Raw genomic sequence first — 12,697 nt, forward strand, 5'->3', positions numbered from 1 at the left:
CATTAAACCTGACAAGCTGTCCTACTACAATCAATGGTGCTTCAGCAATTTTTTTTTTAAATAAACCAAGGAGGACACGTTTCAGGTGCAATTCAATAATTGCTATATAAATCTTGGAATGTAAAAATAAATTCAAGTACATTCAAAAATAAGAAGAGTTTAAAATAAGTGCCTAAAACATTTTACAGAAAGTAATGCAGATCTTGAGTGCTGACTACATGAAGTAAATGTCAGGCTATCTGAACATGCTACTTTGGTTTCTGATAAGGATGTGCACACTGCCGTAAGTTTCACCTCACAACATTGTAAATGCTTCCACACAATGTCACCACACAACTTTGTAAAAACTTCCACAATGTCACTGCCAGAGAAATGGATTCTTGACCCCCTGCAATAACACTTGTTTTTGAAAAACTTTTTTAAAGTAAACTTTGTAGTCAATTGTTTGTTTTGTTATGAAGCACAACGAAGTAGTGCTCAGTGATCTGCCACCCATTTCCTACTAGCTGATATTCTAAACTTTGCTCCTTCTCTCCTTAAAAAGGGGTAAATATATGAAAATAATTAAACATGGAATTGTACCGCTACTTACCCTCTTCTACTCACCTGCAATAACAATGTCCATTACATGATAACTTTGGCAGAAGAGATAATCTCCTGCAGCTGGTAACCATTTCAAATGTCAGGACCCACTTGAGCAACTCCTGTAAAGCTGAGACTGAAGGGCTGACAAAATGGACTTTCATATATTAAGTCCAAGATGCTCATTTCTCGGAATATTTCCTTTTCTCTCTGGTGTGACAATGTCAGAGTTAGTACATATAAGTTCAGAAGGTGTGGCGGGATTACTCCCTTGCAAAACACAAGTTTGAAAGTAAAGAGCGACATTTAATATTCACTCTTTACTTAAGTTTCTGATATAAATTTTTTGGTGTGTTAGCACTTCGCATTATAAGTGCTAACATTTTAACCACAAGTTATTGTACTGTAGGGTGGAGAGTGGCGGAGCAATGCTGTTGCAGTGACTCCAAAACTATTTTTTTTTATTTTTATTCCTGCCAACTGCAGTTTCGGCAGGTATACTATTCAACAATTTTCAGCCATCCAGTTTGCAGTTGGTGGATTATGCTTTGACTTTTCAAAGTGGTCCCATTTCTTACATAAATTGCTTAGCAGAGTCACAGCTCCACCATACAGCAGGTGACTTCGGTAATCTTGCAGTTGCTCAGTTGTTTCCTTACAGGATAAATGCAACAAATAAGCAAACAAAACACTTATTTGTAAATTTTCTACTTTGACCTTTCTGAAAACATAGCAAACTCTTAAAACAAAGATATTATTATCAATGACCAATGAAATACAGAACTTTATTAGTAGTATGGCAGAAAACTGATAATAAGCCATATGATTAATAACAATTCTAGACTGATAACATGTAGCAAAGTAAGGTAAAAAGTAGTTGCACTAAACTTACCGATTCTGGATAGGAATTCTTAATTTCTTCTTCTTCAATTGATGTATCCAGTTTATCACTGTAAATAAAGCACAGGTCACAGACTTACAAAGATTCTACACAGACAATATTAAGGAACCTTTAATTTAATAAAAAAACAGATATTATTTGTAGTAATTAAAATAAGCCTCAGAATGGCATGAATGACGATATATTTAATAAGACATTTCTGTCTACCTACCACAGTTAGGAGTCGGACAACTCTTATTTTCTTGGGACTTTTTCTAGACACATCAGGGGAGTTGGGGCTTCGGCTCCTTGTTTTAAGATTCACTATGATCCATCGGTAATCCCACCTTATGTTTTACACTTGATGGACTTATGCTTCCAGGTGTCATGTTTCTGATAGGAGGTCTGCTCATATCTTGCATGTGGGTAGACAGCAGTACTTGCTATACAGAGGGACAAAATACAGCTAGTGCAGGTCTCAACAAACCTTTCTTAGCAATCACAAGCGACAGGCAGATCCCTTTTGACTTACTGCTTGCAGAAAAGCCTTGGGAACCATTTCCTGCAGAGTGACAGCAATTATATCATACAAAGATGCACTAAGATGTTTATTACTGTCTAATGTGTCATACTTGTGTGGAACAATGGTATCAGAAAAAGAGTGAAGCCACTAATAAAGAAGGAAAGAAAGAAAGCAGAGGTTCATGGGAATTTGATGCCCAATCTCCATTCTTCTGGATAATATTAACACAGACAAGTCTGCATATTTAATGAAAACGTGTAGGTAAGGTTTACAGAGAAGAATAGGAGTGTTACCCTCAGCTTTGTCTTGTACTCATCTAATCACACTGGTATAGCTTTGTGGTGCTTTGTACATAATCCTGATATTTCTGAATTGTACTGTTTACTACGGTATTAGTTTAAAATGGAGGTTTTTATCAAGAAATGTGATGTCATGTTTCTAGTTTAGGGTAGACTCTGATTTGTTAGTCTTCAAATTATCAGCATCAGTAGTGCAACAGGTAGCACACCTGCCTTTGGTGCAGAAGGCTGTGGGTTCTATTCCCACACCGGGAAAATGGATTGCTGACACTGCAGTGAAGCAAAAAGTGATGTTGCACTCCCGAGTGTGTCATCCTTCAGATGATATGTTAAATTGAGGACCCATCCTTTTTAGTTGGTTATAGCTCAGGTGGATGTAAAAGATACCACAGCACCTACCGAAAAGAGTAGGGGAATTTTATTTTTATACAGTACACTAATCAATTATATGCCTAATACATAATCAATTATAGGCTTATAAATTCACAAATTGCTACTAGGCTAATGACCTAGGGGCCTTTCTAAGCCTAGACAAATTTTGCAGAAATAATAATGACGTCCTCTGTTCAAATAGGAAATTGAGGGCCATGCCTTTAGAAAAGGAAACTACTTCCGTCCATAAGGGACATATGTCCCAGGCCTAGTGCAAATTTCCTGTTCCTCATCCACTAGTCTAGGTTGTGCTTAAACTGGGTAATAGATAAACTCAGCCTTACATGAATGGGAAGCTTGTTCTATAGGCGGGGCAGTCTCTGGGGCACATATCTGTCTCTCCAGCATGTTCTGTTTAAGTCACAGACAAATTTAGGTCCCTAGACCTTGTATTTCTGGTACTCTTTGACTTACAAATATACAGAAGATTCATAAGTATGAGGTTTGTGGATGCCTTGTAAGCTAGGCATACATCATCCCTCAGCAATCTATAGGAGACTGAGTAGTGGGAAAGGGCGTTAAGGTGCTATGCATAAGTCAGGTTTCTTGCACCTTGTATTCTATTTGTAAGGAACCTCTGAGGTTGCTCTAGTTGCTTCAGATGTCTGCCAAGGGTACATACCAAAGACAGCGCTGTACTCTCGGATTGGTCTGATAAGGGAGGAGTACAGTGGAATAATGACCTCTATGCACCTAGATGCTGTGTCCTTACTGATAAGGTGAACAGCATAAAAAGATTTCCTCACCATTGTGGCACTTGGTGGTCGAAGGTGCAGCTACTGTCTACGTGTGTACCCAGATCCCTGACCACTGGCTTGACTCTTAGGGGTATATTATCAATGTGGTAATTAGTGAGGATGGTTGGCGTTTCTTAGCATTGGCACCATTTGTTAATCAGAGACAGATTTTCTTGAAGAATGCTAGAGTCTGCAGGGGAGTCAATGATAATTCCCAGCTTGCAACCATCTGCAAACTTAAGTCATCCATAACCCTTCAGCATTTGTTTCCAATTCAGAGAACTACATGCTAAAAAAGGAGGCGGCCCAGTACCAAACTTGGGGGACTCCACTAGTGACTGGCCTCTTGGTGGAGGTGGCCTCACCTATTTTGACCTCCTGGTTCTTGTCAATGAGCCAATTGGCTATCCAGTGGGAAATAAAAGGATCTATACCTAAATTAGTGAGCTTGCCTATAATGCCTAAGTGCAGTATTGTATCAAAAGCCCTGGCCAGGTCAAGATAAACTGTGTGCACAGTTTTGCTTTCACCCAATGCTTTGGTGACCCCCTCAAAAAAGCCCACAAGATTTAATAACATGACTTTCTTTTAACTGTGATGGATCCAGTGTTTGTAGGTTACCTATGTCCTTATTTATCAGGTCCATGATGATTCATTCCCATAGCCTTACATTGGACCTCCTTTGTAAAGGGGAATGACTGTAGTCATCTTCCACTCCTTGGACACAAAACCTGACTCTAGGCTCCAGATGAAAAGTGATTCAAGTGGACCAGAGAGGTCATGTTTTATGCTATTTATTAAACATCCCAGGATATTTTTGCTGCACACTTAATGCAGTGTTTTTGGCCTTGGAAAGTGAATCAATGACCTGTTCCCTAGTAATTAGTAGTAGTTAGAGGGATTGTGCTATGCAGTATTTCCTTTGGACTATCGGGAAGGAGGAGTTTGAACTGAATCTATCAGCCAAAAGTTTGACAATGGTCTCCAGTTCAGTGTTGGTGATGCCATTTACAATAAGTTTTGAACACTGTTGCACATTTCCCTGAGGTTACAGACATAGCTGTAGAAAGCTTTGCAGTTGTCCTTTTCCTGAGAAGCTATTTTTTCTTCAAATCTAGCCTTTGAAGTGTTAGTTACCCTCTTAGTTGTCTGTTTAGATTGGTCAGGAGGCTTTTAGTGTGCATGCTTTGTTCCTCCTATGCTTGGCCAATATTTTTCTTTTCATTTGTTGTATAATTGATAGAGATTGTGATTCCACCAGGGTGGTTTTTCTTTTGAGTTTATCGTATTCTTAATACAAGTGGGAATAGCTTGCTTTATACAGCTATCTATATGGTTGTACAGAGATTGTGTAAATCGCTCAGCATATACATATAACAAAAACAAATTGAACTAATCATAAAAATCATAAAAAACAAAAACAATAATAAAAAATAATTTCCCTATCCTTTTTGTCAAAGCCATTTTCTCAATCATTTTTTTAATAAGCTTGCAATCCTATATTATTATATAGCAATGAATGCATTCTTGCTAATCATAAACTCCATAGAGTGCTAACTATAATATGATCAGTTTTATCTCTCTGTGCTTCTGACAAAGAATAATAATAACCATACATTAAAGTATTTAAACCTAATGACCCTACTATATATAAATGATGAAACATAATCACGTTCTTCCAAAAAAAACTTTACCCTAGTACAAGAAATTACATTATTTCATCAACTGCACATACAGCACATAATCTTTGAAAAGAGATCTTCACTGGTAATTTACCACACAAATCCTCCATAAAAAAGTCCTGCAACAATAATACATTCTTGAATCTCATTAGTCTTTCCTTAATACTTTGTTTCAGTCATTCAAATTATTCCATAGTAATTCATAAAAGGAATCTATCATTCCATACTTTCCTTGTTGAAAATTTTAAATCTAAATTAAATTTCCAGGAAACTATCTTATCCTCATACTCTGATACCATACTATCACAAATCATTTCCATTTATGCAAGCACAACACCTTCTTGCCATATTTTATTTTTCATCCCAATATTTTTTCCTAACTCTGTTTCTTCATGTTTGATTTTGTACAACAATGTAAAATAGATGTAATGACAGAAACAATTTATATGATTAACTAATCATAAACCACCATCCTCCAGTCCTCCAGTGGATATCTCACCACTATTTTACTTTGTAAAGGGGAATGACTGTAGTCATCTTCCACTCCTTGGACACAAAACCTGACTCTAGGCTCCAGATGAAAAGTGATTCAAGTGGACCAGAGAGGTCATGTTTTATGCTACTTATTAAACATCCCAGGATATTTTTGCTGCACACTTAATGCAGTGTTTTTGGCCTTGGAAAGTGAATCAATGACCTGTTCCCTAGTAATTAGTAGTAGTTAGAGGGATTGTGCTATGCAGTATTTCCTTTGGACTATCGGGAAGGAGGAGTTTGAACTGAATCTATCAGCCAAAAGTTTGACAATGGTCTCCAGTTCAGTGTTGGTGATGCCATTTACAATAAGTTTTGAACACTGTTGCACATTTCCCTGAGGTTACAGACATAGCTGTAGAAAGCTTTGCAGTTGTCCTTTTCCTGAGAAGCTATTTTTTCTTCAAATCTAGCCTTTGAAGTGTTAGTTACCCTCTTAGTTGTCTGTTTAGATTGGTCAGGAGGCTTTTAGTGTGCATGCTTTGTTCCTCCTATGCTTGGCCAATATTTTTCTTTTCATTTGTTGTATAATTGATAGAGATTGTGATTCCACCAGGGTGGTTTTTCTTTTGAGTTTATCTTATTCTTAATACAAGTGGGAATAGCTTGCTTTATACAGCTATCTATATGGTTGTACAGAGATTGTGTAAATCGCTCAGCATATACATATAACAAAAACAAATTGAACTAATCATAAAAATCATAAAAAACAAAAACAATAATAAAAAATAATTTCCCTATCCTTTTTGTCAAAGCCATTTTCTCAATCATTTTTTTAATAAGCTTGCAATCCTATATTATTATATAGCAATGAATGCATTCTTGCTAATCATAAACTCCATAGAGTGCTAACTATAATATGATCAGTTTTATCTCTCTGTGCTTCTGACAAAGAATAATAATAACCATACATTAAAGTATTTAAACCTAATGACCCTACTATATATAAATGATGAAACATAATCACGTTCTTCCAAAAAACTTTACCCTAGTACAAGAAATTACATTATTTCATCAACTGCACATACAGCACATAATCTTTGAAAAGAGATCTTCACTGGTAATTTACCACACAAATCCTCCATAAAAAAGTCCTGCAACAATAATACATTCTTGAATCTCATTAGTCTTTCCTTAATACTTTGTTTCAGTCATTCAAATTATTCCATAGTAATTCATAAAAGGAATCTATCATTCCATACTTTCCTTGTTGAAAATTTTAAATCTAAATTAAATTTCCAGGAAACTATCTTATCCTCATACTCTGATACCATACTATCACAAATCATTTCCATTTATGCAAGCACAACACCTTCTTGCCATATTTTATTTTTCATCCCGATACTTTTTCCTAACTCTGTTTCTTCATGTTTGATTTTGTACAATGTAAAATAGATGTAATTACAGAAACAATTTATATGATTAACTAATCATAAACCACCATCCTCCAGTCCTCCAGTGGATATCTCACCACTATTTTACTGGATTTTATCAACTGCCCTAAATAAAGAAAAAAAATAACTCTAGTAGATGTCTTTCCCTTACTTTAGGAAAATGAAACAATTTATTTACCACAACAGAGTGTAAAATATATCCACTTCTTTCTAAAAGATAAACAATACACTCTCCACCTATCAAACATTGCTGAAACAGTAGAAAGATGATCTACCCAACATTCCAAAAACAATCCTTCTCAAATCATACAGTTAAATTTGTATGCTATCTAATGACATAAAAAAGTGATACTTACTCTGTTTACCAAAACATTTATATTTCCCTAAATAAAAAACAGCATTACAATAAAACTCTTAACTTCTAAACACATCTACCAACAAGTAGAATTCAGAATAATAGTAATATCATCTACATAACTAACATGAAGAGGTAAGTATAAACCATCCACTATCTCAAATTTTGCAAAATCATACTGTAATAAACCAATATCCGAAACTGCAGATAAAATTAATACAAACCAAAATCCATTTAATGGACAACCTTGTCTAACCCTGTAATAAATTAATGCATCTTTATCAATAAGCTCATTTACTACTGGATCCACCCCAAAACATTCATAAACTCTTCTAATAAAATTCAGAAATGTAGGACTAATGTTATATGCGCAAAGAATGAACCATATGCAATCAGGAATCAAAGTATCAAAAGCCTCACAAAGGTCACAAGCTAAGACAACAGCATCTTTTTTTTTACAAAGCAAAATGCTATGTATTAGCTCTCTAATTAACAATAACACATCCTCAACAGATCTCCCTTTCAAACCATATACACCAACATACAATTTTAATCTATTATAAAGAATCTTGTAAAAAAATGTATAATCAGTGTTTGCTAAGGTTAATGAAAGTTAATGGTTTCCAAGTTGATATATCAGTCCTATCACCAGATATGAAAATAAAACAAATGACACTTCTAGATATATCTTTATTGAAACCATTTGAATCTAACCATTCATTCAACTCCAATAAATAGTACTCTTAATTTTCAAATTCACCTTCTTATAATAAGAATAAGAAATCCGATCAGGACCAGGGCAAGTACTGTCGCTTACTGTACTTAACACTAAATTTAATTCCCCCATAGAAATATCTTTACCCAATATATCTTGATCAGAATCAGTTAACAAACAAACCAATGTAAATTGGACAAGTGGAAGAATTATCCATCGTCACATAACTTTCTAAAACCCCCATAATATATTTCTGCTTTTTGCATATATTCCCTTGTAAATCCTTTAGCTCATCCATATTATACTTATCCATTTTAACACATTATGAAAAAGAACAATTTCAGCTTTAGTACCCTTTATAACATACTTTTGCTTATATAAAAACTGATTAACTCTACCCCCAGTTAACTTATCTGTCTTCTAGAATCAACATAATCAGTATTTTGCAATAAACATTTCCCTTAAAAGAATAATACATACATTTTTTACTCTGCAATAAATATTTTTCCAAATAATAACACAACTTTTTGTATATTCATAAAAAGGAGTCATAGAACAATGCTTCAACCATAAACAATTCCCCACAAATTCTCATTACACAGAGTTCACTACCCATCCATTAATGTTTTTACACTTAAACCAAAAATTAAATGATTTAATGATAAAGAAATAGAAAATAAAATTGCCTTATGATCAAAAAGGAAATTAACTTATAAATCTGCTGACTTAAATGTAAGCCACCAAATTAAGTAAAATAATCAATCTCCATAGTCAAAGAGCCACTCCTATAGCTATCATCAAGGTGTACACAGGTTAACAAATCCATTTTCTCCCATAACTAGTACTTTTTCCTCTGGAAAATAGGCCTTTGGTAAAACTAATTTACGATACTGTGAAACTTAAAGACCATAAATGTTTTTGTTAAATAAATATAGCAAATTATATGGCTCTGGACCTACTCTCTTTCTTGAAAAATGCATGCATATCATGGAAATTGGATTACAATTACACATTTTTAGTTTTGTGAATTACCACAGATTCAAAAAAAGGTGTACTATTTAAAACATCTTCAATACCTTCAATTAGAGGCAACCTAGCTTTGATTTTATATCACAAGTCTTTAAAAAAATTAGTGTAAATAAGTTTTACTTCATCTGCCTGCCTCATGCATTCTTCTGCTGTGTATTTCAGGTGGATTTTAATTTTGATGAAACAGAAATGTTTCATAGATCCTACATTCTCTAACACATATGACAACTGCATGCTTAGTAGCTATGAAGCTATAATGAAATATTTAAAGGAGGCAGAGATAAAGATGTAATATGAAGAAAAAACATGGATGCAATGTACTACAAATAAAGCAAAAAAAAAAAAAAAACCATAAATCAAGATTTTGCCACAGTCTTCAACTTGTAAAGCAATAGGAAGTATGTTAAGCACTTATTATACTTGAATGAAGCTTTTGATACTTCTTATTTAAACCTTGATGAAATAAACTTTGATGGCTATTTTGATGTTTTATTAGCCATATGATCTACTGATACCACTATCTAGCATGGGGTATCCCTATGCATCTTTAGTGTTTATAGCTGATAGAGGAATTCCTAAAGGGTCAGAGCTGAAAAAAGTCCACAGATCTCAGGAAATGCAAAACCCATATATACCTCTATAAGATTTAGGAAGGGAAAATCAAACATATTTTAGTATAGAAAAGAAAAAAAAAATGCACTGCTACACCACATTCTGCTAAACTATAGTACAGAATATCATAATAACAATAATGCTAAACAGGATGGGGTTACAGGGAAACAATGGACAATCCAGGGTTACAAGAAGGCTTCTACATGCTACAGAAGGGCACCAGTATAATTAGAAAATCACACAGATAGTGTTTTTGTAGTTCTAAAACATTAGTTACCATGTTAAAAAGGCTGTGGCAATCAATAGATCGTTGGTCAGCTGTTGCTCCAACCAGACAAAGCACACAGGTCAAAACTGAAAATGGATAAAAAAAAAAAATTCAAAACTTTTTTTTTTTTTTTAAATAGGAGACTTGCTTCTTTTGGTGGGCTTATTTATATATACTATCTCCATGGTCACAAACCTGTTGAGAAAAAACATAAAGCCTAAACACATTGAGTCACTGCCGTTACACAAACAGAAACTGTGCCATCATCAACTTTCTGTATAAAACAATGAAAGTGGAGTTAAATATTGGTAACTACAAAATTGACCAGTTTGAACTAATCCTATCCTTGATCATCTAGATTTTGGACAACAACTGGAACAAATGTGTTGTTTTATTACTGTTTTCAAGTTCTGAAGAAAAATAGTCCATAATAATAATAAGTTAACTGGAATATGGAACTGATTTAATGTTTATTTATGAAGACTAGTCTACTCATTAGTTTCATCTCTATGACCATTTGTAGCTGTTTGATGACAATGAAAGAAGCTGTTTTGAAAAACCTTTATGAATTAGTAAGCAGCTGTTAAAGCTGTCATTTTTAAAGTCCTTAGCTAATGTAGCTTTTACAGAGTCCATTTTACATTTCTGGTTTGCGATTGCCTAAAACTACAGTAAGACTTTATGAAGACTATTTTTAGTGGGATTATAAGGCAGATTTGTTAGACCACTGCCATACAGTTTCCTAAGGTAATCATTTCACCTACTAATTTCTTGAATGTAGCACAGCCTTGAACAGCAAGTTACCGGACACTCTGCTGTGTGCTTTGTCTTGGCATTCCAGTTTTCTGGGAGAAGATCTGCATTAGTCTACCCTCCAGCTATGTATTATGGATGGTGCATAGTCAGTACACTGGGGAATAGCTAGGATGGAGCAAAGAGGCTGCCTCCCCAGGCATGAGGTGTCAGGAGGCAAGATCAGGAATTTGCTGAAGGTGCACTTTTCATTTTCCTCCTTTTCTCTAATGTAGTGTGATGGTGGAGTATACAAGTTACGGAGTATAGGGGGTCAAGCACCCCAAAGAGAGGTACAAGGGAGATTGCCGCATGCAAAACACAATTTTTTCTATACATTTTTTTTAAGTTTTCAAGTTAACAGTTTCAGAACTGAATTTCTGGAAAACAAAGTCATTTTATTGCAACTGAACCAAATGTAGGGAAGCCATGTTTGACTGTTGGTGTTTACGCTTCTGCCATTTGAAAATAAATGGTATTAAATAATTACAAATATTCTGGAGACTAACACTTTAAGAAATGTTATTAGGTTTGAACTAGAAACTTAAAGGCTGGGAATGATTTACTTATTTCATTAGTTAACCTGGTAGGCTGATTAGTTTCAGGACTACTTTCAGTAGTCATCATGGCCGTGGGTAATATATATTGCACTGAAACTGAAAATACTAATTACGACATATTGGAAAGCTCCCTTATAGTGAAGCAGCAAATGGATAAGTAGTGAAACAGTTTTGAGGAGGGGGGTAGCGTTTCTTGAGTAGTTTTTTTTTAGTTTTTGTTTTTTTTTTGCTTCCCTCATCCCACTGCTGCTGGTCGTCTACCATGTTTTTTTTTACTCCCATCACTTCCATGTGTAGTGTTCCCTGGTATTGTCCCCTAAGACTGGGATCACCTCAGCTATTGGGATGGAGATAAGGAGATGGGGAAATGTGGAGCAGAACCTTGAGCAGCTTCATATAGGCTGTTGTTTATGGGTAGAGGGGGTTGGAATGCCCTACATGGGAAGAAATGCTACATACAACACTGCACATAATGTCACTCTGCTATATCCCTACCCTCTAATGCTGAATTCTTAACTGCAATCTGTCTTGAGATTTTTGGCATGCCCTTCATCACCAGTGGAGTACTTACTTGCAGCAGAAATATTTCCACTCCATCTTGTGGTCAACGAGCTGGCAAAATGCTGCTCCCTCCCACCTCACTATGTAATTTATTAAAGACAAATACATGTTATTTGCATTAAAGAATGTGATGTCCATTGTAGCCCCTACAGTTCAGTGCTGGGATGAAATTTAACAACATAGCAACTGTGCAATGATAAGCAGATGTTTTTCAGTATTTGTGATCTGAAGGTAGTGCTTTTGAGATTTCTGGGTGTTCAAAGGAAAAGTGACATTTTGTGTTAACTCTTTATGTGCTCTCTACACTTTCATCATGTAAAGCTTTGTTTTATTTTTTAAGGAACTACATTGTGTTATAAAAAGTATTTAATTTTTACACACTGGGAAGTCCCCATACATGGTACAGTAGACTCCCTCTTATCTGGCCTATCTAACAGGCAATCAAAGTTTTGCTTTAGCCCTAGCAAAAGACAACAGAAAAGAACAAATCTGTGTCTTCTGGACTAAATAATGACAGACATTTCAGTTTTATACTTTATATTCATTAGAAACATGCACACTAACACAAATCCTATTATAGCTTATTTGTAACCTACAAATGCTATTTTATATGCATTTTCTGATTAAGCAGCCATTCGTTTCTCCAGCTTAAGGTCCAGTCCCAGCAAGACCGGATAAGAGGAAGTGTACTGTACTCTTAATATTTCTGCACTGATTGCTGATACCACCATGTTATAATTAA

General features: G+C 35.0%; 1 protein-coding gene across 6 annotated transcripts in view; it reads right to left on the reverse strand.

Moving 5' to 3' along the window:
- Positions 1–12,697, reverse strand: part of GRAMD2A (GRAM domain containing 2A) — a 797,948-nt gene that overhangs the window by 344,976 nt on the left and 440,275 nt on the right. For all 6 annotated transcript variants that reach the window (XM_044077505.1, XM_044077503.1, XM_044077502.1 and 3 more), the window contains one exon: positions 1,475–1,532. In XM_044077505.1, the coding sequence (XP_043933440.1) occupies positions 1,475–1,532 (58 nt within the window). The remainder of the gene's footprint in view (positions 1–1,474; positions 1,533–12,697) is intronic.

The sequence above is a fragment of the Protopterus annectens genome, chromosome 7.part0, assembly GCF_019279795.1.
Source record: "Protopterus annectens isolate FY-2018-M chromosome 7.part0, PAN1.0, whole genome shotgun sequence".
NCBI lineage: Eukaryota > Metazoa > Chordata > Ceratodontiformes > Protopteridae > Protopterus > Protopterus annectens.